Raw genomic sequence first — 27,152 nt, 5'->3', positions numbered from 1 at the left:
AAAAAATATGCATGGGCTATGCTTATGTTTAGAAATAAAAATGTAATCACTCAAAATTGTCCTGATGTTTAAAAAGTCCTAGAAAATAAAAAGGGCATGGAGCCAAATGGCAGTGACATAAAAGGGACACCAGTAAACACAGCAGAGTAACAGTTAAGTTATCAAGGCACACAAAGTTCTGTTGAAAGCATCACAATTGAAATTCAAGATACCCCTGCAGTATATTTCACATTTAAATATACATGGATATTCATTTACAAGACTGGAGGACAAAACCAATTGTGTAAGGAATGGATTCAACTTTCTTTTATGAAAATGGAACAGCACAAATTCTCACTAACTGAACTCTCAACCCACTTAAACTCATTCAAGGGAAGAAAGCTGTCCCTTCGTGTGTGGTTTGCTCTTTCTCTTGCCAACAACAGAGCAATCAAAAGCATACAGATGATATTCTCCTGTACATAAGAAATCCTGAAACCACCATAACGTTACTGAAAAGAAATACATTTTCTCTACTTTTTTTTAGGGTCAAGCTTTAATTGTGATCAGAGCATACTAATGCCAGTCCATCACAGGCCCCATCAGTAGATACATTTACATACGCAGAGGTCAAGGTCACACAGAAACCCTCTTCCCTCCTACAAATGTTCTTTCCTTAACAGACAACTTGAAAAGCAAGATCCTATTTTGGAAAAGTATCCAGGCCTTCCATCCTCGATACAATTTTCTCTACATGGAGAGATTCTGGGGTACCTAACATTAAGGATTTATATATTAATGGTATGATTGCTAGATTTTTACAATTATAATGACATTTTGAACTCATAAAGTAACTGTCGTTACCCACAGATTAGAGACTACACCTGAAAGTATGACAAGATTTCAATATGAACAGCCATTTCAAAATAGACAACTGTCTCATGAAATCACCATATGAAGACAACACCTCTTATGATATATTATCAACGATGTCTCCAATTTATGAAAACTTTCAGACCAACTGGGAGAAAAAAGATATTCAAATACCAGATGACATATGGCAAGATAGTCTCCAACAAATACACAGGAGCCCATATATGACGTGTCACAGACACACAATTTAAGATGCTAAACAGACTTCAGTGCTCCATGGCAAAGGTACACAGTATAGACCCAAATGTATCTCCTGTCTGCCATAAATGTCCCTCCATTAAACCCAGTACTCTTATTAATTATCCTTGGGGTATCTGAATCATTGAAAAGACTAACATCGACACAACACAATTCCTCTCTTACTGCCTCCTTACAGCAAAAACCAAAACCTAATGGAAACCAAGATTCTTCCCTAATTCTAAAATGTGGTTGCATCACCTAAACAATATGCCACACTTAGAATAAAAGTCTAAAGAGATGCCACAGTTTGATAAGATCTGGCAAAGCCACATAACACTTTACAATAAAGGGGCTGAAACACATCTCAGCCCATTTACCCCACTCTCATCAATGTTTTCATATGATCAGAGTATGAGGAGAGGAAGATGGCACACAGAGTAGCACATTGGACAGAATAAATGCTGGGTGGATCATAAGGGATGAAGGGTTGCTTGCAACACAGTAGATTGCCCTACCTGAGCTATATATTAATGTTAACATTATTGCTATTATTTAGATTTTCATTATTTATTTTAAAGTTTTGTCATCCCTCGATTTCCCCATTCGTCTGCAGTTTAATCTACTTTTGTGTAAGTTCAGAGTTAGTCTGTAAGTGAAAAATGACACAATGCTTCAAATGTGAATGTCTTTACAGCTCAATAAAAATACTTGAAATATAAAGACGTGTGCTATCTTCATTAAATTCATGTTTCACATGTTTTCAGGTTGATGTGGCCATTGGTAGAGTCAGAGTTTTTAAATCCTGGATTACCCAAAATTGAAATGAGAGGAGGTGAAAACAAGAAATTACACCACAATCCAAGACGAGACAGTCTAACATGAGTACAGTATTACGATGACGCCCACACGTTCTGCCTTCAAAATATATGCTTTCTAAAACTTAGTTTGACTTTAGATGTGGAGAAAGCTCTGACAACACCGTGCGATAACACATTCATGGAACTTAACTCTCCGGTTGGCTTTCTATGTTGCTATGGCTTTACGACACATTACTGTTCCACATGTCATCTGCAAACATCATGTGCTCTTGAACTCCCCTGCCAAAGAGGAATGGAATGCTTTTACGCATCACTACTGCGCTCTAACCTGGCATACAGTTCATGGTGTCAAAGTGCCATTGAGATTGATGACAATGTAATAATAAACAACAAAAAAGGAGGAATCCTAGTCCATGCTTGATACTAAACAGGTTGGGTGAAGTCAGTGTTGAAACACTTTGGACTGTGTTTAAAATATTTGCTCGAGGTCAATTTATTACATTTTAATCACTATCTCCATAATTCATGTCAGAAAACATATTAGCAATGATATTATGTTTACTCAGCATAAACCAAAAAAGTTTCAGTTTTACAAAAATACTCTACATTTTGATACATGGATATAAAATTCTAAAAAAGACAAGTTACGTTAAAGCGGATCGCTGACAGCGGCAGGATAAAATAGTACGACTATGAAAATGTAAACAAATGCTTGTGTGAGCAATGTTATTCTAACATTTGAAGTATTCTTAAAAGTTGCCTTGATTTTTGATAATGCCAAATTGGCTTCTGCTTGGATATGGAAAGTACAGCAGTGTAATTTTTCACGAAAAAAAGTAATGAGAAATGTATCAAAGTATCACACTGGTGGAAATGACTAACTCTCTCATGAATCAAAGTACCCACATCTTTTTTCCATTTTTTCCACTTGAACAAAACAACATTCTGAATCACTGCCCATTCTTTCCAAGAGCTGCATAATTTAAATGAGTACAAATAAAGAGACATTACGAAAATGAGACAAGATGGCAATTCATAACAGGAGCTTTGGTATGTACGGGTGACTCCAGTCTGACCCCACAACAGCCAGCTCTTCAGACTCAACTAAAACATTTGTCAGTGCTATCGATAAAGTATAAACTGTTAAGTATTAATATCAAATCAGAAGTTCCCATCACTCCTGCACATAGCACCATAGATAACATCTAAATGGCGGCTCTATGTAACAGAGATTTCATTCACCAGTGAGCCCCTCACAACAGAAAAGACGGGTACTGGATGCCAACTTCACATGGTGCCAGCCTGCACACAGTACCAACACTGAGACAAAAACTTAAATATTTAACACAACACAAGGTAAAACAGTCTCAAGTGACAGATTGAACAGCAAATCGTACAAATAGCAACATGATAAAAGTCCTTCATTTCAATGAACAGGCTAAATCAATTTCGTATTTTAGGTGTTTTGTCAGTGTGTAAAGCACAAAAGCTTACTTACCATTCCAACACTGAAAAATGACAATGCTTTTGTGGGAATGGCTGTTTTTGACAGACTTGACTGGACCACTGAGACTGAATACAAAGAGGAATTCAACAGTAAGCAGACATTCCATACAAAGTTGATCTAGACCTTAAAAATATTGACATGACATGATAAAAATGTTTTTTTTTAAAGATGTATTTACCTTTACAAAGACAACTGCTTTATGTTTTTTCTTTTTTCTTGTTTTTTAAGTGGACGATTTCAGAGTACAAATTCAGCTGGGTCAGTAGAGAGCTGTGGACGGATATCAGGATTAGCTAGAGGTTATAAAGTGCTTGAGATAAAATGTCTATAAAACCACACAACACTCAATTTTCACTAGTGGAAAGTTCTGTCCATATGACATTGATGAAGGTAACTTAAAAAAAAAAAAAGGACACTATATAGTAAAATGGATTTTAAAATTCCACCAAGGAAAGCTTCAGCAGATCCACTGATGTGGCCTGAAGGAATGAAAACACTGGGAGGTAGCCAAAATGAAAGGCAAAGTCACATTACTCACTAGGTTGAATCTCATTAGTGTTGAATAGTTCCCCTCTGTCTGCTGATTTCAAATCCCATTGTAAATACAAGGATTTATTTTTATCTAATTTGATTAGTTCATTTTTATTGGAGTTGATGTCAATATTTATTTTTACTCTTTCTGAAAGTTTTCTGAGGTGTAGATTTCAACCATGTAAGCGTAGGGTGAAACATTCTGAAAAATATGTTAGTAGTCTTTATACTTATAAATAGATTCTGTCAAATCTTTGAAACATGAACACACAGTTTAATGAACTGCAAAACCTTATATCACTCATGGCCAAACAATTTTAAATTTTGAGGTTGAGATATTATTTCATCCCTTGTCTTCAGTCATTTCAAACCTTTCTTCCATTTCACACTGCTGCACCACATACGAGTATGAGATAATAACACATTTCACAGACTCTGCCTGTTCTATCAGAATCAAGTGAATGTTTTTCAAGTGATAAGTTTACACAAAATGAGATTCAACCTATATCTGAAACTTAAGTGTAATCTTTTTCTTCTTCCACGACCAGCTGCTTTAGCCGCAGCAGCTGCTCTCACAGACTTGTTTCCGTTACATTGCTATTCCCATGTCCCTGTTGCTGACATTCTTCATACCTTTCCAGTTTTTTTTAAAACCTGGTAGGTTTTTATTTTCATCATTTCTTAGGCTCACATTTTTAAAAACACAAAACACTGCATATCTGAGACTGATGATAAAGCAGTTATTACATGCTTCTCTCATCCTGCAAGAGCGGTAATAACAAAGGTGGATTCATCGATTCAAAGACAACGGTTTTATGATAGCTATATTTAATTTAAATATTCAATAAAAACAAGGAGGTGTGTCAGTTCATAATTTGGATTAGATAAAAGGGGCTTTTAATTCTTAACTATTTTAATTTCCTTTTTTTGTGGTATTGGCACAAAAGACAAGCGCTGCTATTCTCTTTGTTGGCTTAAGGATGTATAATTTTCAGCTACATATCACTCACTCTCCTTGATACGCAAACGGAGCAAACTTTTATCACTGCTTCTGTAGGCTTTCCAGTATGTCCTCAATTTTTTCCATGTTGGACGATGCTGATATTGTTGCCTGCAATTGATTCTGTAAGCTGCTCTCTATCTGTGTCTGTAGATTGGTCTGCATTGGAGTTGGCAGGTTTGTTTCTATAGTTGCTTGCAAACTGGACTGTAGAGCTGTTTGCGTGTTTGTCTGCATTGCATTCTGTAGGCTGGTCTGCATGGCGTTCTCTAAGCTGGACTGCATTTGTGCCTGCAGGGTGTTCTGTAAGTTGCTGTGCATGCTGGCCGGTATTGAAGGGGTAGCTTGGGCCATAGGCTGGTCCAACAGTGGCTGCATGTGACTGGAGCTCTGGGGCTGGCTTTGAGCTGGCAGGGTGGGTCCAGAAGAATTGAGGAGCTGGGAAGAATCTGGGAGGACAATAAAACAGATAAAATCACCATAATTCAATAACAGACAAAAATGATGCCAGAAGCATCGGATCAAATTGGAAAGCCTTTGGCTACGCAAAACCCAACGCCAGACCATCATCTTACCATTCTGAATGCCAAACACAAACAGGTTGGCCTGTCCTTGTGATGCCACGTTCCCACCTACAGTTGTCTGGAAAAGCTGATCTGGGGGCTGCTGGCCTGGGTTGGCTACCACACCTACACTGCCCTGGACCACAAAAATGGTTGTTCCAGGGGCGGGGGCTTGTGTGTTCAGCTCTTGTGTGCCTATAGTGCTCTGCAAGCTGGACAGAGACGTCTGGGGCAAGAAGAGCTCCATCGATTGACTGCTCGGGATGTTGCTGGAACTTGGGCCCACTTGCATTGGCTGCTGTTCCTGGAACAGACTCGACTGTTGGTTCTCATTGGATGTCGAGCTCCCACCAGAAGAGCTCTGGTCTTGGAAGGACATAGGCTCTGCAGAGTCTTGTTGGGGGTTTCCAACACTAATAGTCCCCATTGGGGAAGGGCCTTGGCCTTGGGTACTGAATAGAATAGTTGGGGGGATAGACTGTGGGCTCAGATCTGTGGTGCAGAGTAGAAGACCTGCCTGTTGGGGTTGGGAAAGCTGGTTCTGTGGGACAGTGTTAGCCGCCTGCGAGTGGTTAGGGATACTTTGGAACAAGGAACCCTGCTGACCCAATGGGAGTTGAGGTGGCTGCTGCTGGTTCTGCTGTGAAGACTGCTGCTGCTCCATCGGAGTGCTCTGTTGCTGTATTTGGGAAAGCTGAGCTTGGGGTGAGTTTTGGAACATGGTAACAGACTGGGATTGGTTGGATGTCTCCATGGAGGAGATAAATGCCAGTTGCTGTGGTTGCTGTTGTTGGGGCTGAGAAGTTGTGGACATGTACAGTGTTGACCCTGTTGACTGTTGCTCCGAGTTGAGACTACCACTGGTGAGAACAGTCAGTGTGTTCTGGAGTAGGCCAGCCTCGACTTGTTGTTGGGAGCTCTGGGTCTCAGCCAGGGGTCTGGGCGACTGGAAGAGCTGTTGAGGTGGAGATGTGTGTGATGGAGCTTGTGTTGGAAAGCTTGTCTGGATAGTGAGCAGATCTCCAGCCTGCTGAAGGAGAGACACTGGTGGCTGTACTTGGGGGGAGGTGTGGATCTGTGGCTGAAGTAACTCTGCCTGAAGCTGCTGCTGTAAATTCTCATACACCTGTTGCTCTTGCAAGTTGCTCAATGCTTGATTTTGTTGTTGTTGCTGTTGCAGCTGATGTTGTAAATTTGTCAGTATTTGATTTTGTTGTTGCTGATCCTGAAGTTGGATGTTGTTAAGTACTTGCTGCTGTTGATTTTGTTGCAGCTGTTGTTGCTGTTGTATATTCTCCATCATTTGCTGCTGTTGCTGCTGCTGCAGTTGTTGGTCTTGTTGCTGTAGCATAAGTTGTTGAGGGATCTGAATGTTTCCAAGTACTTGCTGCTGTTGCTGCTGTAAATGTTGTTGCAGTTGCTGATGCTGCTGAAACTGCTGCTGAATTTGTTGTTGTTGTATCTGCTGTTGCTGTTGGATCTGCAACTGTTGCTGAGTTGACAGTGAGTTATCTGTGGTTCCCAGTCTAAGGCTATTCATGTTCTCCTGGACGTGCTGTTGAAGGGTGTCTGCAGAGGGTGTGGGGCTGTACAGAACGGAGCTCAGCTGCTGCTGGGCTACAGCCTCAAACACCTGCTGGAGAGTGGTGTTACCTCCAGCCTGTAGCTCCCTTACTGCTCTTTCCAGTTGGGCTACCCCCTCCTGTGGGAACAGGGGAACCTGAGACTGTTGCGGCTGAGACTGAGTGGGAGCTGCAATCTGGGGCATAGCTACAACTACAACCCCTCTGTTATTATTGGAACTGTCAGGAGGCAGGGTGTCTTGAGGGTCTCTAAGGAATTGCTGAGGGACTTCGGGTGTAACAGGGGGAATTGTGGTATCTGCTGACACCGGAAATGAGGTTGCGGGGGCAATGTCTTGCTTTTGAATAGTGCTAAGAGAATCCAGGCTAGGGAAGACAGGGGGTGCTTGGGGAAGATCCACATCTTCAGGTTGTAAGGGCATTGGGTTCTGAAAGGACTCTCCACCTGGATGAGGACTAGAGCTTAGCTCTAGCGTCTGCTGCACGGAGACAAGAGGATCAGGGGAGGCCTAAAAAAGAGGAAACAAAGATGTTACCAGATTCATTATGAAATAATCCATTCCTTTCCTGTGTACAAAGTGTAGCTTACCTTAAAAACATCTGTGGATGGTGGATTGCTCGACACTTCCATCGGTGTGTCCTCTTGTCGTTTTGAAGGTTGGCCAGAGCAGTCAGTTTGCTCAGATGATATTGATTTCAGTTGGCCATCAAATATACACGTCGTAACCAAGGAGGGTCCCTCTGTTTTCACTGTCCGGACATTTGAGTCATCAGCTGATGGTAAAATTAGAAACAAAGCTTAGCTTTGTGTCATTGGAAGACTTGATGTCAAGTGAAGTCTATGGGTCAAGTTTGACAGTATATTAAGCGTAATGATGTATTTGCGATTTGCCTTTATGATAAGACATCAATTAATTCTGGTATTTCAGCTATACCGTAACCTTTCACAACTAAAACAATCTTAATGTTGATAAATTCGCTCACTTGAGGTAACATTTGAGGTGACCTCTGTACCTGAGTCTGGAGTGTAAGTGAACGTCTGAGCATCATGTGATCTACCAGCATTGGTCATCACAAAGATTCCCACTGAAACCGGAGAAGGGATTGACTGGTTGTGGAATGGAGGAACTGTCACTATCAAATGATTCTGGAAAAAAGGACAAACATGGATGCAGGCATATTTTTACCAAAATTGAATGTAGATACCGCGGTGCACTGGCGTCGTGCCGGGAGTGTCCCCCGCCTCACGCCCTATGCCGCTGAGATAGGCTCCGGCTCCCCGTGACCCGCTGCGGTGGATATAGCGGCGGTGATCTGAAGATGACTGACTGACTGACTGAATGTAGATACTTCAATGAAGGCAGGCAGCTATGTCATGACAGTTAACATTACTGACTATATAATCTTCTTTTCCTTTTGGCTTTTCCCTTCAGGGGTCGCCACAGCAAATCAGTTGCCTCCATCTAACCCTGTCCGATCTAACCCTGTTATTACTGACTATATAATATTTTTTTAAAAACTGTACACATCATTTAATTATATTTACCTGATGGAAGAGGTCCATGTCAATCTGTGCCTCAGCTTGCCAAGAATTATCATCTGAAAGATAAAAAACAACAAACATTTTGTTATTCCATATTAACACCAACTACATAGATATACAAAGATCTACAGTAACAACAATGCCAATCTGGATGGTGCACCTGTTGTGTTCTCCTGAAAAATAACTTTAGTCCCTTTGAGAAAGTTCTTGCCAATGATAAAAACTTCCTCGCCTCCTCTCACTGAACAGCTGTGAAGACTCTTCTTCAGGATCTCTGGCACTCCTGCTGGCTGGGCTGAAACAGGAGACAGAAAAATTAAAAATAAAAATTCACCAGACATCAGAGGCCTTTGCTAAACCCTGTTTTCTCAGTCCTATGACACCGTTTCAGTAATACATTGCTGTCTAGGTAGACGGTAAATATTATCTATTGTGTTGTGCAGTCTGCTGGCTGAACAAGCCTCCCAACCCCCTTTGAGACTGAATGTGCTCCTGAGTCACCTCAGCTAGATACAGTATATAATGGGAGGGATGGCATTTAGCTTTCCTTTCATCCTCTTCTGTGGTTACTGCCTGAACAATGACCAGTTCCATCCCTAATACAGAGATGGCCTTCATCACAGGCGCTCAGTCTCTTCTCTCAACCAGCTTGCTGCTTGTGTGAACTGAGTCCAAAGCTTTGAATAAAATGACAAAAATAAATCTAAGTTTCCTAAGTCTTCATTCTTGCTTCAGTAGTAGAAATTGCCTACTTATTTACTAAAAAGACATTTTCCGCAACCCTTGTCACTATGTCAGGCGATCATCCCTGCAGCCTTCAAACTGAATCCATAATCCACAACACGACGTCGTAGTCCACATACATCCCTTAAGTTTCTCAGCCAGCCCGAGTGGCTGGATGGTGTTGAAAGAAATGAAGAAGACAGAGAACATAATTCTCATCATAATTTGTGGCTTCTGCAGGGTCGGACTCTGTGAAGCAGGTAAATGAAAGCATCCTCTATGCCAAAGTCAAGCTGGTTCAGAAACTGCAGTGGGTCCAGGCAGTCAGAAGCTTCCAAAGCTGTAGGACTAGTCCACAAAGGTCTTCATGGCTTGTGACATCAAGTCATAAGTCTGAATTCATTGGTCAGAAGTCTGCTCTTACCTCGCACAGGAGAGGATTAAAGACTATACTGATAAACTGTAGCTTTCTTTTCAGTGGCCTAACAAAGACTCATCTATCAGCATTACATTTAGAACTGTGAGAAAACAGAGGGCAGAGGAAGACATCAAACAGGTGTAAGTATGGCTGAGATATGATATCCATGATGACTGCAGCAGGCAGACAAGCTGGGCTAGATAGATACAAAATACCTCACAAGACATCCCAGAGATAAGAGAAAAATGTAAATGACTAAGAAGAATGCTCTAATAGGACAGTGGCTACGCAAAAACAGGGAGTCTGTTTGCAAGATTGCCTGGACAGAGCTTTGGAAGTTACCACCAGCTACACTGGTTACTTAACTGGGAATTGATGACATTGAAAGACCAACGAACATTCCTACTGTATTGGGAAAAGAATCCTTTTGAACATATCTTAACCTGCTGTTTGTATGTGAGGGTGCTTACATTTGTAAATCCTAGGTTGATTCTCAGTCATGTAACCACTTCTAAGTTTGGGGACAGATTTAGTAAAACCAGGTAGGAGAAAGATATTCTGTAGATGTCAAGCATTAGTCTGTGTTGCGTAAAAAGGGAAAACATCAAAATATTAAACATAATGATTGACTAATTCTCAACATCCCTCATAACTGGAAACACACCATTCCCTCATATTTAAGCCTTGTGATGCCTGTTTGCATGTGTAGACTGATACTGAATACTGAACTTCAACTTAAACTGTAAGTTTGAACTACTTACTACAGAGAATGGGTGATGATGGGACCTGTAGAGTAAGGACTGATCCATCGGATTGAGGGATGGCAACTCTGAAGGCCAGTCTGGCACGTGTGCTCTTCTTCTTGGACCCTGCCACACCAATACGGGCCTCCACATCTGCATTACGCAACTTCAAAATTCCTACACAGTCCACTCTATTAAAATAATGACAACAACACACAATGGTGAATTCAAGATTCTCACAATAAATACTGTCATTAATTGCTGCCCCATTATCCACAAAACACCATAGCCCCTTACGCAAGTGTCATGTCATTGCTGGGCTCCAGAGGGATCTCAATGACAGTTGTGCCTTCTATGTCCACCTCCTTGCAGGCAGTAGTGTTGCGTCCGGTGACTCTGCATGCCTGGTAGAAACCGTGAGGTTTCACTCTTCCTGCATCATTTGCTACGAACACCTGAAGCACAACCGGTTCACTCACTCCTTCCAACTGGGGACAAAATTGTGTAAATTACTTTACTTTTATAAACAGACAACATTAAACCACCAAATAATGACACTATTTTTAGTTCAAAGAGCACTTGTCATGGAGTAATTGTGAAATGCATGCAGAGCTATGAAGCAACTAGGCACAAAAGTGTAATGTAATGGGTGGATAAGTGCCATGGTTACTCGAGCCAGATCAATTTTCTCCCTGCAAAGACTTTATAAATATATAATGTAGATGGAAATCTTTGATTATTACATGAAGCACATTAATTTGTTTAAAAATAAATAAATAAATAAAAAAGCCCATTTTTACTGACTACCATTGATCAAACCCAGGGGTGTGTCAGTTTGTACTTCATTTTTTATACACAATAAAAACAAGGCAGTCAGAGACTGAACCATCCCATGACTTACCTTAACTTACCACCAGGGTAAGTCAGGGTACCCTGAAAGTAGTACCTGACAAGTGCATAGCTTTGACCTTTCAGGGTAGATCAAAGCACTAGCTTTGATCTATGGTCCCACACTGGCCTTCTCCCTAGTCTTTCTATCTAATCTGGTTCCTGAGTGTACAAAAGTTAAAATTTGACCTTGAACTACTTTTCTCAAGTCAAGATCATCATCTCATTTTCATCCTCCTTGCTGCCCCAGTAATGTGCTTTTTGCTTCATCTTTCTATCTGTAATGGTTGTGAAGATATTTGGTGGATGAACAGTTGGACGGACGGACAAACAAACGAACACTGACAATTACAATACATCACTGCTTTGATGTGGGATGTAATAAAACTACAATTTTATCTGCTGTCCACCAACTTGCCCTAATGGACTAGCAGTAGGTTAAGCACCTTACTGATGAATGCTATTTACTTTCCTTCCCAAATATGAGTAACAGGCAATGTTCCAATAGGATGCCCTGGTTTTCAACAGTCTGTCCTCTGAAAATTGGGTCAATTTTTGTTTTGTCATAAAATTATATACCACAATGAATAAAGGAGTATATTTGTGTCCACACGGGTTAATGTGAATGTATTAGTGAATACGTCTGATCTGTCATGATCATCCTCTTGTAACACAGAACAACACACTACTTTCAGGAATGACATCCTTTCTACTTTTTCCTTTAACAAAGACCAATCGGTGACCAGCTCTGTCAAACCTTGATGGTGGGGAATCCTTGCTGTGTGCGGTCTTTGACAGAACCTCTGCTGCCCTCTGTCAGATACCGGGCTCTGTGCTGGGTCTCAGGCTGCACCAGTATCTTGAGCTCTTTCCCATCACTCTTCTGGGGAAACTGAGCAGACAGTGACCCACCCTTCACTGTAGTTCCTGACTCCAGAGAACTGTAAAGCAACAAAAATCACACGATGGCTTTAATACAAACTAGACAACTTCAATTACTCTATTACCCAGTTCCTGAGTGTACAAAAGTTGAAATTTGACCTTGACCTAGTTTTCTCAAGGTTACGGTCATCATCTCATTTTTATCCCCTTTGCTGCCCGAGTAATGTGCTTTTTGTTTCACTTTCTATCTGCAATGGTTGATATTTGGTGGACTAACGGACGGACGGACAGACAAACACACAAACACTGACAATTACAATACATCCCCTTCGTGGGATGTTATGACCTTTACTGTATTCCCACAGATGGGGTATGGGCTCTTTTGAGTTAATACACCGATAGAATGCAAACTGGACAGGGGTTACCGCACCTGGCAATTGGACTGTTCTTGTCTGTGCTCAGTTGGGACAGGACAAAGTGCGGAGCCTTGGCGCTATCAGCATCAAATACATCCATGCTGTCCTCCGGAGGAGTTGGTTTGGGACCTGGCCGCTGACGTGGGGTACGCTTTCTAGACTTGCGAGGCACCTCTGTGTTGTCATTGTAGGAGATGGAGCTTATTAAGCTAAAGTTGGAGAGGGAGTCATCTGCCCACATGCTGCTGCTGTGCTCCGAGTCTGGAGCCGGTGGACCAGGTACACCTGGATCCTCTTGGCAGGACATCTGGCTGTCGTCAAAAAGATCTTCAGGTGGTGGGGATATGCTTAACACAGGCCTTCTCTTTGATGGGGTATTCTGAGGTGGTGCAACTCCTAACCCAGACAAGACTCCTGACCCCACGTCTCCTGCTGCAGTGTTTGCTCCACTGTTGCCTCTGCTGGGGACAGACACAGAACCCTCCACACTTTGCATCTCTGAAGCTGCACCTCCATCCCCTCCAGTGGAATGGGCGTGTTGGGGAACCTTGAGATGGTCTGAGGTTGCAGGAGTGGAGCCAGTTGAGGAGACTCCCATGGCCAGGGAGGAGGTGGCAGAGGGGCTGGAGGTGGATGACGTGGCATCTGTAGTAGTATATACACAGACATGTATGTGAGTACAGATGTTCAGCACAGAGCAGGCTAGCAGTCCCATTCAAGCAGCTGAATTTGTGAATGATTTGTATAGATTTCCCTTCTTCCCAACTCTAATTTCAACAGACTGTTGTGGGTAATATGCTCTCACTGTGCATGCGAGAGCTGTCAAGCATTGATCCAATGTTCTGAAGTTAAAGTTGAGAAGGGTACTAATGGTCCCACAATGTTTTGATTCCCTACATTTCTCAATTAAAATCAATGTGACAAAACTGACATGCTTTGTTTACAAAAACAAAAGCAAGCTACAAATTGTTACATACACATTGCCAGGAAAAAAAAAGATCAAAAAATCTGGTCTAAACTTTTCTTGTACAGCCAAATCTGCAAGCTGGTAATGTGGCGCCAAATTTACTTTTGCCAGGGTTACAGTACAGTTGTGCAATGTGCATTCAGTAGTAAACAGTAGTTTGCGCATGCCAATTGAAAGATTTGGTTGGGACTGAGCGTAGCCATGGAGACAGAATAAACAAGCCTCTGACCTATGGAGCAGTGAACTGCAGACCATTTTATATGCAGACACTCCCTGCCTCAGAGGGAACTTCCTGCAATACAAACGAGACAGCCAATGAGCAACAAGAGAGCTGATCATTCAAGATTCAACTTCTGTCAATCAGTAAATTGGATGATTTAAGACACTGTAGGAAGGCGTAACTTTTCAAATTGATCACTTATTAACATGCTGAAGCATGGACATTTGGTTAATGATGATCTGAAGGGCATTACAGTTGTCATGCTTTTGATCAGCACTGTTTATGGCCAGCTGGTTTAGACAGGATAGTTAAAAAGTAGCATTAACAAAAGCGCTCTTCCCAAATGATTGTTATCACTGATGTTCATAACCCTCAATGATCCATAATCAGACTGTTGGATTGATTAGCCAACTCACATTCAAAAATACAGGCTGACTATCGATAGGGTCTCTAAAGACACTCAGTGTGCATAATTACTGATAATATCAGCTGCTTTGGAAATGAGAGTTGTTTAGTTATTCAGCTACAAAGCTTGAAGATTGAAACATCAATTAGCAGATGACCTCGCTTTGTACGAGTTTTAAATGAGTTTATGAATGACAAATACAGAAGGGATGTTTATGCTTTGTGTACCGACTAAGGTATTTTAAAAACCCTTATTATTCTGCCACCTTATGAGAGATAGAGCTATTACAGACGTAATGTCATAGGACAAGAGTATCTGAGATGGCTGGCTACGTCAAAAATACTTTGTCAAGAACAGCAGCACTGATTGTGCTGCTTGTGGTTTTGTCCCGTATATGTAACTGACAAAAAAGCAAAGTGGGAAATAAAAATGAGTTAAGCATGCTGTTAATGGAAAACCAACATTATATGGAGCTGTTACACAGAGTAAGGCTTTCAAGAAAAACAAAGGCTTTGAAAACTTTTATTACAAAGAAGCCATTTAAGCTGTGTTTCCGCTGTGATGCTATGGCTTTGCTCTATTTGACTCGACGAAATTTTAGTACCAGGTACTCGACTTAATTATCACTATAGATAAGATTCCAAGACGCAAACACAGCAAGAATGGAGGATTTGAAAGGAATTGCTGTTCACCAAAATTGAGTAAAGTAAATTTGTACACAGGGCTAACACAACAAATCATCTGTTGTGACAATTTCTATATAAATCATGTGATGAACTTACTCTTTATTAATTCAGTCAACATTGATCTATGTGTACACGCTTGGTGACAATGGTGCAGAAAAGCTGCCAGTGTCATGAAACTGTTGTCAGAAAATACTGAATGGAAAAAGAGAAGGGACAGAAAGTTGAGGAAGCCCTACATCACCATGTGTGAGGAACCTCAAGTGGGAAATACCACATACTAGCCACAACCTTTGATAATGAAACCAAAACAAATGGGGAAACCAGGTCAGTATAGTATTCATTGAATCAGTATAAGTCAGCTAAATATTAACTGAGTTGAGAAGTTGGTTGGAAACAATACGCAGTAAGTTTTAAATCCTACTACTTTCACTCAATTTGTTTTACAAATTGTTCAGTAACAATCTGTAGGCATATAATGAAGCTGCTGTCAAAGGCTCAACACACAGCATCAAGAGTAAGCGTTGTGTCTTTCCCTGCTGGTGCAACAAGACGTTTGTCAAATAATCCTGACAAGCACCAAAACGGAACTGTAAACACAAACAGGCCCAGTTGATATACTCTAAAATACAGATATTAAGTACCTGGAACTGCTGTTATTTCTCTTTTTTAATTAATTTAAACAATAATTAATCATTTAAAAGTCTGCCTGAACACTAAATTGAAATGTAATGTGCTTTGTTGTTCCAGCAGTGATGAAATACCTTCACTTGAAAATAGATAAGATACTGGGTAGTGCATTCTAAATCGGTTACAAATAGTGACTCCAGAGGAGGTATGAAGGTGATGTTGCCCTAAGACACAAGGCTAGATTGCTCTTGTTTCTGGGAACGGTTTGCGACGAGGAACTGATCCCAGGACACGGTTTTCTTAGACTGAGCGGGGGGCTCACCTGAGGCCACGGCTGCAGAGGGGGGAGGTCCTGCCTCTCCCCCACTTTTCTGGCTCATGGCGGCTGGATCTGTCTGGGCGGACGATGGCTGGAGCTGCAGCTCTTTGGGGAGGAGGTCATATACAGACTCTGTTATAAAAGATGAGCAGAAGATAAATTAGATTCTTAAAAACTCAGATTGGATTTGTTATACAGTATATCAGAAGGCCATGTAAGTACAAAAGATATTTCTACTTCAATGACTGGAGTGTTTTTGATATCTCTGTTCAGAATTGGAGCTTTCACCACAATTAACATTCATGAAAAAAATTAAACATCATTTAAAAGAAAAAGTACAATATCTTTTTTATTTGTTATCGAAGTATAGCATACTTTATTTCCAAGAAATCTTAAGGTTTCCAGCACTAGACAGTCAACCAAATTGTTATCCAACCACTGAATCTAATGCAGATTTCCTCAAGGGGCAGTACCACAGTATTGCCACACACCGTACTGGTGGCAATATTTTTTTAGTACTTGCAATTTGAACCTTGTTTGTAATGTTTAAACTAAAATCTGTGGCTGAAAGCAAACCCATACCGCTGTATCATTTTTCCCCAATATGAACAAAAAACTGCAATCAAAACTAACACAACACGGGTTTATTCTAAGCTAACTCAATCTCCTAAGGGGCTAAGCATAACAAGATCCACTGAGACATTCCTTGAAATTTAGTGCCGAGGAGATTCATGGAAGACTATATCCAACCACTGCACCTACACTCAACTAAAACACTTGATGAGATAGCCTGGTTGCTAAGAAACAGTAATCCATCAACAACCTGATATGGATATTTCATCTGTGCATTAATGACACCCTGCATGAGTAGGCGTCACCTGATACACAGCTACGACCTAGCACCAGCAGAGTGGTGAAACTGACAAGACACACGATCTTGCACTTCTCTGAAAATGACGACACAAAGTCAACACAACTGACGCCAAAGTACTTTTGTTGACACGGGAACTTTTGAATAAATGCTGCAGTGTGATGTCATGAGTGGTTGGAGAAATGCTTCTAAAATAAGTGCAATGCAGCTGCATTTAGCTTGTTTTCACTGTGAATACATTACAACCTTATGTTAACGTGTGTTTGTGATCTGTTGCATGATTAGAACGGTTGAATTTGTGAACGTACACACAACACCAATCTAATGCTGTTTACGTAATCAGCTAGCATTAGCTAGCCAGTCTGTACTGATGAGTTGCCACAGTCATTCGGCTTTATATTGTTTGGGTTAACCAATTGGTGGTTCGAAAGAAGTAAAAATCAGGGGAAGAAAAAAATATTAAAACATTTTTCAGAAATGCTCCTGAGGCGAATCAAAGCACAGACGAGGAAGAAGAGACAGACAGATGTGGGAGAAGAAGTGAGAGAAAATGAGAGAGAAAACAGAACGCTGACCATTCCTCTCAGCTTGATGTCTACACCATGAACAGGGTAACTCTCTTTTAGCACTAGATCTTTTCTTTAAAAAATTTACTAATCAAAGACAAGTCTTTCTTTGTTAGTGAGATCTGACTGTATTATATGTCTGTGATTTATATATTTAATTTGAAACTGATGTTTTAAAATCCTTTAAATTTACCAGTTCATATGCATACAAAGCTTTAAATTACCGGTACTTATTTGTCTAATACTCTGAGTTAACTAAAGAGCTTTTATTTGCTGTGACTTCTTCCAGTTCGATTAAGTCATGAAGCTTATTTTTATGAGTCACCCTCTCCTTGTGATCCCTTTGCTTTTGTGATTTACATGTAGAATAAATAACCAAACATTTGCTGTGCACGAATCTCTATCAGGTTTTGCCACCTGGCCTACAATCATTTCTTGGAGAAACACTGTTTCATCCAAGGCAAATCCATCTTTAAACAATAGTTCCTTCAAAAATACTTACATTTTCAATAATCCAGGGGCCTTGGAGATGTAGACTACAACAAATCTAAGCCCTCTAAGTGCTAGAAATTCATTTTTCACCAGCATATTTTCTTTCAACAAGCTGAAAAAGTTGTCATGGATCACAAATGTTGTGCTGCTGGAAGAAATGTCTCTTTTAATGATAATGAGCAAACATTCTGAACCACAACAGCATATTTAACAGGGACACTGATTTTTGAATATCTGAATACTGGCGACTTAATAAAAACATTGTTAGTATACACAACTATTGTTTTGCCATAAAATGTTGTTTTATTCTACAATTTTTTGTGTCAGGTGGTAAAACAATTCTGCTGTCAAAAGGTGGTGGTAGTACAGTACACCTACACATCATTTGGAAATTCTATTAACAAATGAGGAACACACAGTGATCACAGAGCACACAGCTTAAGAACGTTAGTCTGGTCTGGATTTTATTTAATAAACTGAGGCAGAGCACCAATTCTGCAAGGTAATCTTGATCATAAGTCACAGCAAAGCAGCAGAATAACAACTGAAATTAGTTTCAGTCAGCAGACGGTTGATGTTGGACATGCAGAATGAATGATCCACATCTCATTAATGATAGCTAGAGGCCATCTTCTTATCAGCTGTGCTGAAGGAGATGGTTGTAAGCTATTGAGAAAAAATATCACTGCCAGAGTGATCCAGCTGGGTCTGTTGGGTTATCGTCATGGTGTGAAGAGTACGAGTCTTTGTGCTTTGCTATAACACACACACACGCTGCCAGTAACCCAACATGACCTCAGTCTTGACTAATATTCAGTTTACACAGGAATTGTGTGTGAAGTGAGTTTACTGAAAATGTGTTCTACCATTTCAAATGCATTCATAACCGAGTGCACACATGAGTGAATGAAAGACCATTCACAGTGCATAAGAAGCAATGTGCTACAGTACACTATATATTCCTGACTAAAAACAATACTATATTCCATAATTAAACAAACAAACAAAAAACAACAACCCCCAAACCCCAGAAATGCAGAAATGCCTGTTTACCACACTGGATATCCTCTGACTCTACAGTCTGGGAGGAGGGCCATAAAGAGGGCTATAAAAATACTGCACGGTGTGCTTTGACCAGATAGAAAAGATTTGTTAATGCCAAGCGAATCCATTTCACTGGGGGGGGCTTGCAAGTCACTTGCTCTCTCATTTTTAATTAATTCATGTGCCACATAACCCACGGATATGAACAATATGCAAAAGACTTCTCTATCGACTGTTGGTGCTAGCCGATTTTTTTTTGTTATTCCAATATCAAGTGTAACGGGGAGATTTTGAGACAGAGATAAAAACATTTCATAACATTCTCGCTTAACTATGAATCAATGCTTAAAAATATGTCAGAAAAATAAAGAAAAATCAGAACTACAGATGTTATTTGTAGCCAAACTGTGGTGCACAGAATTGACAACAGTGCAAAGATTGACTCTGTCTGCCTGTTGGTTCTTCATTGCTTTTGACTTTCCATTCTACAATCCATTTATATTTCTGACCCCAAGTGGCTCCGAAATGAAGCTCTATTAATTTCTCTATTGAAAATCTCTCTCAATTTACTTGCACAGAATAATGGGCTTCTCCCCAGCTACCATAAATCATAAAAGGAACACAATCGGACAAACATTGATTCTACAGAAATGCCCTGCCTGTTAACCATGTAAACAGTGAACAAACTTGTCTACCTGACATTGCAGAGCATCACCAAGACTTCCCGGACGGGGCGGTGGGGATTGTCAGTGAATGATTTCTGTAATTCTTATCTATTTGCTTTATAGAAGGTTTTTGTCACGTGCACACATTTGTGTCTACGCTTCTACTAGCATATGCCAAAAGAATACAACACCATGCCAGAGAGTGGACTGACTTTAACCTACACTTAGAACAATTTAATTACCTCATTTCATAGTTATACACAGCTCATATTACACATGCCTGAAAGGTTTTGCCAAATGACAAGGCTGCCAGTCCATTTTTATTCTTTGCAGCTGGCTAGGTTCAAGGACGGGGAATGACAGATGAACAGACAATACACAAAGGCAGCATTTCTGTTGCAAATAAAAAATTATGCAGACCAAAAGTGTATGTTACTGTCCAATAGTGCCTTTTGAACACAGAATAATATGCTCATTCCAGCTTAACAACAAAGAGCTACTCAGTGCACATCAACCCCAAAGAATGACAACTTTATCTATTTGAACAGTCTTGGTCTGTTTATCTTACAACTGTATTACACTGGCAGAAGAAACAGCCAGGATTTCAATTTGATTCTTCATGTGCCTGCATATGTGCAGTGCCAGTACCAGTCATGATTGTGGGCAATCTTTGCCATCAAAATAATGAAAAAGATTACTGCTTTCAATGTCAGGTGCTAAGTAACCTTCTCACAACTACACATGTGGAGTTTATGTACCTTTGTAATAGTTTTCTTCTAAGTTAAAAATGTGCAACGTACAAACATGTTTTCAAATATTTATCTGCAGGCTTTTCAATGACATTACAGAGGGGGATTCATCTTTTCCTCAGATTTCTCAGGTGTCTCATTAAATGGAGCGTAATTGGTGTGTATGCCCTGTGCAATTACATGAGTACAAAATTCATTTGAAACACAAGGAAAGAAAAATATGAAGGAAAAAGCTGAAAACATTGCTTGTTCCTTACTTTCATGACATCTGATTTGACAGAATTAACTTTATCCATTCATCTTCTAAACCCACTCCGTCCGCTGTCACAGATTACGAAGAGAATAAACTTCATGAGGTCCAAAAAAAGTTTCTGAACAAAAACAAACTTCTTGTATAGGAGTTAAGAAAACAAATCAATTTCTCTTATTGCAAAAAGAACCTTTCCCCATTGATGATTTGGTTTTATTTATTCTCTTGGTTGTCTTTCTATTAAAAATCTGCAACCACCTCAAGGCAATGGAGGGGATTTGAAATTGATTAGCAGTGGCCACGGATTTGCGGAATTTAGTAATAGGTATTTTTCTAGAAGGAAAGTCCACTCTCTTCACAGTCCAACAATAATTTCATCAACTTTGTCACTACTATATAGTAATTACAAAGTTGAGTAGTTGAGCTCCAATATTTGCTGCATTTTTTATGATCAAACCAACTGTATAACGATGGAATGCTAGTTTAATGTGTCAGTCTCCCACAAATCAATGCAACGACACACACTTCTGCTCCGGCTCAAGTTTCACACACTGATAAGCTGATGAAAGATTTTTTTCTCTGCTCACTTAGACTAAACTGTCTTATTAGATTTCTTTACTCATCCAGATGAAAGCACCAGAAAGAAGGAGGATCTATAGTCCTATTCATGGCGAATAGAAAAAGCAGGAGTATGTGGAAATTTGTCAGTTTTCAATAAGTACATCATAAAGGTTACAGTTCTTTATATGAAGGATGCAGCTTCACAAGTCATGAACAAATATCCCCTTCAGATGATGTTTCTATTGAAACCCTGGTACACCTTAATTCCACCACGATGCTGTTTGAACTCAACGACAATAGGGTGTCAATTTTTCCACCTCTGAGGTGTCTATGGAGGTAGTAACAGACGCTTGTCTGAACGGACTGCAACAGCATGGCAGAACAAATGTAATGTTGTAGTCAAGTGTTCAACCTAACCAAATGCTTCTATCCATACAGGAAGTACCAGTAATTTCTATCCAGGAAGTACCAGTAATTTCAGAAATAAAAGAGAGATGACTTCTAACTTGGACGTTGTGAAATGTTACCTTTCATGCTCCATTGCATCGCATGCCATGCCTCTTAACCTTGTGGAATGCTGACAAGTGTTGTGAATGTACACACCGAGGTGTTGTGACGCCTCCGTTTGGTTCAGTTTGAACAACCTAAATGGATGACAGTGAACGAAATCAGCTTTGGCACTGTTTCATAATCACTGTTTCAAGAGGCTAAAGTGAAGTTTCTGTGTGCCACTCCCCAACCGCTGAAAGGTGAAGGGTATTAGTCTCATGGTAAGAAAATAATCCTTCCAAATATATCTAATCAAATATGAAGCTAAGCAGAAAGGTCAACGACCAAATATATTTTTTTGTGATTGTCATATAAATATAATGTTGGTTTTGGATTGCTGCTAAGGTCATGCAATATACACAATTCAAACAAAGATATATCAATGTAGGCAGACGACACGAATAACAGTGATTATTTCTTTAATTGGAACCAATATGTGGAATATAGTGGGCAGCAAGGGGAAAACATACTGCACGATATATATTGGCTTCCAAAAATGAATCCCATTCCTTTCATAAACTTAACAAGCTCTGTGCATTCACACTTGAAAAAAAGCACGTCCCTGATGAGAGAAAAGTAATGTTACATTGGCTTAAGAATGCTCCTTCAAGAACACAGGTATTCATATCCAAGGCCCTATCGCTGGTCAAGAAACCAGAGAGGAAGGTAAGACTACTACTTTGCTTTACAATCAATAAGTCATGGGCAAAACACAAAGCTCTGCATAAATTTAAAAAGCCTTTAATGAAAGTGCTTTGTGTCTATGTGTTTCAACTTGCAGTCTTCATCTCTGCATGAATAAACAAACAGCAGCTTGCAGATAAATAAAAGCTGGTTTCAATTTCTAAGTGAACTCCAACAGGACATCACCATCCCCTGAATCAACATCATGTTAAAAAAGTGAATAAGACATCAGTCAGGCCCCGTCCACACGATGACGGAAGTTTTTGAAAACGCAACTTTTTGAAAACGCATCGAAAACGATTAGCGTCCACACGACAGCGTTTTCAAATCTCCATCCACACGTAAACGCATCAATGCGTTTTCGAAGACGGCTATAAGCATGCCAAACCATGTGGTGGCAGTATTGAGTCAAATTTTTTATTTTTTTTTTTGTCACAAAACGCCTGCAAGAATGCTGCCATCAACAAGGTTCGTACATCCATCATGTTTGTACACACGGGCCCATAAATATGACATCACAGTGGTTTTCGTCACAGGCAAGACGTCAGCGTTTTTGAAAAGTTGCGGATACACCGTCCACACGACAACGCAGACCCAGCATTTAAAAAAAAATCCACCTAGGCCAGCGTTTTCAAAAAGTTGCGTTTTCGTTCCGGATATCTGCGTTGTCGTGTGGACGGAAGGCGTAAACGCAACAAAAAAGTTGCGTTTTCAAAAAGTTCCGGCATCGTGTGGACGGGGCCTCAGTGTCCCAACATTTACATCAAAACAAGCACGGCACCAAATCCACATACAGCTCAACTGTACGAACACATAAAACAAAAATATTATTACATTATTGCTATCAGTAAAAAATTATCACTTGTAAAATTTTAGGGATAAAGGTTACAGTCCAGGTTTCACATGTGAGCCACTCAAAGCCAGAAAAAACAGGCTTGTGCCAATTTCTTGCCCGATTTGGACGCCCAACAAAACAATTTTACCAAAAGATTCAATGAAAACACAGCTTGAGATTCAAAACTCAACACATGGCACAAAACCGAATGCAACTCATTTTGATAAAGTTTGTATATGCAGATCTTAGATGAGTCCCACTGCCTCCTTGACCCCAAAATGAGGACTGTGTTATAAATAAACAGTCATCATGTGATACACTGTGACCATATGGAAGGCTCAACTGACCATTTCAGGGTCACGGAGCACGCTCTCTGCTTGCTCATGGGCATCCTATACAGGGCTGAAATGACACCTCGAATTATTCAAGTACCTCAATTACTGAAAATCCTCAAGGCAGACAACTATACAGTGTACTGTGCTTTGCATGCACGGCTAATTCTGTGGCACAACACACTTGTAATATCATGAATACGAGGCAGAGAGTGAAAAGCAAGTCATGCAGGAGGCGAAAGAAGAAGAAAACGCAGAGGTGCACAAAGAGCAGTCACCACAGAGAAAAATTCAGACAGATTCCAAAGTACTGGATCATGACAACCTAAAAAGAAAGGAAAATACAGAATTGTCTGTATTTTTGACCAGAATTTGGGTATTTTGACAGCACTTCATCAATGCAACAAAGCTTTAACTGAAAGCATCTATTGCGCAGAATGGATAGCACACAACATAACATTAAAAATATACTAGAGGTAGCTATGAATTTAAAACAACAACATTAGTAAACAACCCAAAATAACTATGGAAATATGTAATGGTCTGTTAAGAACATATGTCAGTGAGGTGGCCCCTAGCAGGTATTATGAAACCCTAAGATAGCAAAGTTTTGTTCAAGAAAATAATATAAATGGCTACAGTCATAATGTTAAAGCCCTTTCAATTGCCCCTTGGGGACAAATAAAGTTTTTTTGAATTGAATTTTGAATTGAATCCTGTGCTTCCTCCGTGTAATTACTAGGTCAGGTTCTCATACACATCTCTCTCTCTCTCCCTCTCCCTCCCTCCCCCCCCCCCCTCTCACGCACACACACATACACACACACACACACACACACACACACACACACACACACACACACACACACACACACACACACCAGTAGTGGGGGCATGAAATACACTAATCCTTTGCAGCAGGTACAGTATCTCTCTATTATAAATTGATGGCAGCAAGAAATCAGCAGGTGCAGGGCGGCCCTTCAATACAGAATAGAAATGTGATTTTGCCAGTGTTGAAATCAAAGCATGATATTTATTTTAGCCCAATACTAAAACAAGATAAGATAAACCCTTTATTAGGAATCACTGAATCCAAACGCAAGGTGAGCTTCAGTTCTGAGCATACTGGGGTTTTTTTCCCTCTTTTACTTAAACGCACCAAATGAGACTCATAAAATGCAATAACTCAGCTGCCGTAACCACAGTTAACGGTGTATTTCCTTGAATGCAACAACAACCTCTTAATAATAACACCTCCGCTGACACGTGGCCTACCCGTATCACAGATCAGAAAAGCAGACACCGAATTAGCGGCCGCAGCGATCTTTCATTCTGTCAAGGAGGATAGCATGCTCTAAGTTTTCAAATGCTTGTAACCACATTCTCTCTGTGAAACCAGTGAATGTGAAGACAACATCCCCATAGGGGTTACTTCAGTGAAATAAAAAGAAAAAAGATAGTAAAATGAAAGACAACCCTGGGCCACTTTCACATAAACCAACACAACACAGAGACGCCCCCTTCGAAAACTTAACAAGGATATAGAAAACACACGCACCAGATGACACCATCTTCTCTGGATGTATCCTTCAAATACTGACCAATACTGTACATTATATATGTAATGCTTTGAAGAAGACGTCACGTAGCTGCAGTTTGATAATAATGTTATGAGCCTCACACAATGTTGGTTATTAACACATTAAAAATTGACAAATTGAACCATACCGTTATGATCTCGAGTGTCACCGGAATAATTAAGACGAGCAATCCTTCCTACAGCAGGTCTTCCACGCAATATGACACGGAGAGCTCCAGAGCCAGGTACTTCCTAATGCACTACCAACCACAGCTAACTAACTAAGCTAGCCTGGCTGGCTAACGGCAGAAAACAAGCTAAGTACTGCTAGCTAGCAGCTTAACCTAAGCTATTAAGCCATTCATTTTGCTTGCGATTAAGCCACCACTGAAGTATTTAGTGTCGTCACAGTAGCCTTTATTTTATAAAAAATCTTACCTTTTGAGTATAGAGATTTAGGTGAATTTAGGTCGAGATCCGAGCTCAGGAGGGATATAAAATCAGAGGGCATCGCAGCGCTTCATCGAGGGGAATGGAAGCGGACACTCTTTGGAAGAAACGAAGTCGGCAGCTTTGGCCAACAAATATCGCGTTTAACAAACGGAATGTTTTAATATACAGAGTATAACATTAAAACAACCTTATGGCGAAACCCCCCCAAAACTTTCAATAACAAAAAAAAACCGTTAGCGATCACGCCTCACGTTGATGTGTGTGCGTCTCTGCTGAGAGGCGACGCAGACACACATTTGACTAGTTGGTCAGCCCAGCTCCTGGCCCCTCCCACCTCCAACCGCCTCCGGGCATGCGCGGTGGGCGCGCGACGGACGGCGATGCTTCAATGACAGGACGGAGTTGTGACGAGGGCGTCATGTGTTATACCGTCGTAGACGCGTAGATCGCTTGAAATCCACTTATTTTTGTATTCAACCTCTTGCGTAGATTGATGTATTGTGACACAACGCTGAATGAATTATACACGATTTCAACGTATTCGCATTCCCCAGGTGAAATGTAGCCACAAGAGGACACAAGCCAGTGTCTTATTGTGCCGGTCCCAAGCCCGGATAAATACAGAGGGTTGCGTCAGGAAGGGCATCCGGCGTAAAACTTTTGCCAAATCAAAGATGCGAATCAAACCTATGACTTCCATACCAGATCGGTCGAGGCATTCCCCAGGTGACATTAATAATTAGAGAGGTCCTCCATTTGTTATAGCCTTTTCATTTCCATCATGTTTCTCTATTACTAATGATAGGTTGCTTTCGTTTGTGAGAAAATTGTTAATCCCGTTTTATGTATGACACATTACCGTAGGTACTATTTGTATGGCAGCTACTTGAGCAGTTTGGATATTTTATTCACAGATTTTCCACATATGGGTTGAAATGGTAACAAAACGTGTAGTAAAATGATATTATTATACACAAATGTATTTAATGAGTTAGTAATGTAGTAACTACTCAAAATTCTAACATTAAAAATTTGTGTGGCATTGTGGCAAAGCAACAATGTTATGGATTTGGATTCAGATCTTTGAGTTTGTTGATGAAAGAAATCTACTTCATTAATCTCACGATGGAGAAATTATTTTTTCCACTCTTATACTGATATGCATGCATATATATATTGTGTGTACGGGCCCCACACACAGCAACTACACACAGGGGGGCCTGTAAGCATGCAATTTGAACACGGTGGGAGGTAGAGCGGTGGGCAGCTCTAACCAGGTGAGCCCCCAAATGAACAGCTTGAGGTGGGAACGGCACTTCGTCGGTGCTCGGAGGGTGAGCTGACACCTCCCAGTGTCAGTTCACACTCGGAGGTGGCTGGGCTTCAAGCCGCCCATCCTGGGATCAACTGAGCTACTGTTGAGTCGATCCACTGGACGTTAAGAAAGTTCTTGAAGACAAGAAACTTCTTCAGTTCAGTTGAACTGAACTGAAGAAGTGTATGGCTACTGCCGTTTATACATTGTCCGGGAATCGAACCCGAGTCAACTGCTTGGAAGGCAGCTATGCTAACCACTACACCACCAAA

The 27,152-nt window shown here is 40.5% G+C and overlaps 1 protein-coding gene across 6 annotated transcripts; it reads right to left on the bottom strand.

Moving 5' to 3' along the window:
• Nucleotide 1: 1 nt before the first annotated feature.
• nfat5a (nuclear factor of activated T cells 5a) lies at nt 2–25,829 on the bottom strand. Of its 6 annotated transcripts, XR_011035145.1 has the most exons (14): nt 25,551–25,829; nt 15,936–16,064; nt 12,722–13,352; nt 12,167–12,350; nt 10,819–11,009; nt 10,540–10,712; nt 8,798–8,932; nt 8,641–8,693; nt 8,109–8,241; nt 7,684–7,868; nt 5,524–7,603; nt 4,959–5,397; nt 3,596–3,687; nt 2–3,482 (listed from the first exon to the last, which is right to left on the bottom strand). XR_011035145.1 is itself a non-coding variant. In XM_068312483.1 (13 exons), the coding sequence occupies exons 1-12, from the start codon at nt 25,621–25,623 to the stop codon at nt 4,991–4,993; spliced, it is 4,374 nt and encodes a 1,457-aa protein (XP_068168584.1). In that variant the 5' UTR covers nt 25,624–25,829; the 3' UTR covers nt 2–3,687; nt 4,959–4,990. The 6 variants fall into 6 exon arrangements, 3 of the variants coding, with proteins under 3 accessions (XP_068168584.1, XP_068168583.1, XP_068168585.1); XR_011035144.1 differs by having other exon boundaries at nt 2–3,212; nt 3,409–5,397; XR_011035143.1 differs by having other exon boundaries at nt 3,596–5,397.
• Between the last annotated feature and the right edge of the window lie 1,323 nt (nt 25,830–27,152).

This window comes from Antennarius striatus, chromosome 4, assembly GCF_040054535.1.
Source record: "Antennarius striatus isolate MH-2024 chromosome 4, ASM4005453v1, whole genome shotgun sequence".
Classification (NCBI taxonomy): Eukaryota; Metazoa; Chordata; class Actinopteri; order Lophiiformes; family Antennariidae; genus Antennarius; species Antennarius striatus.
This window is presented reverse-complemented; position numbering and strand designations above follow the sequence as displayed.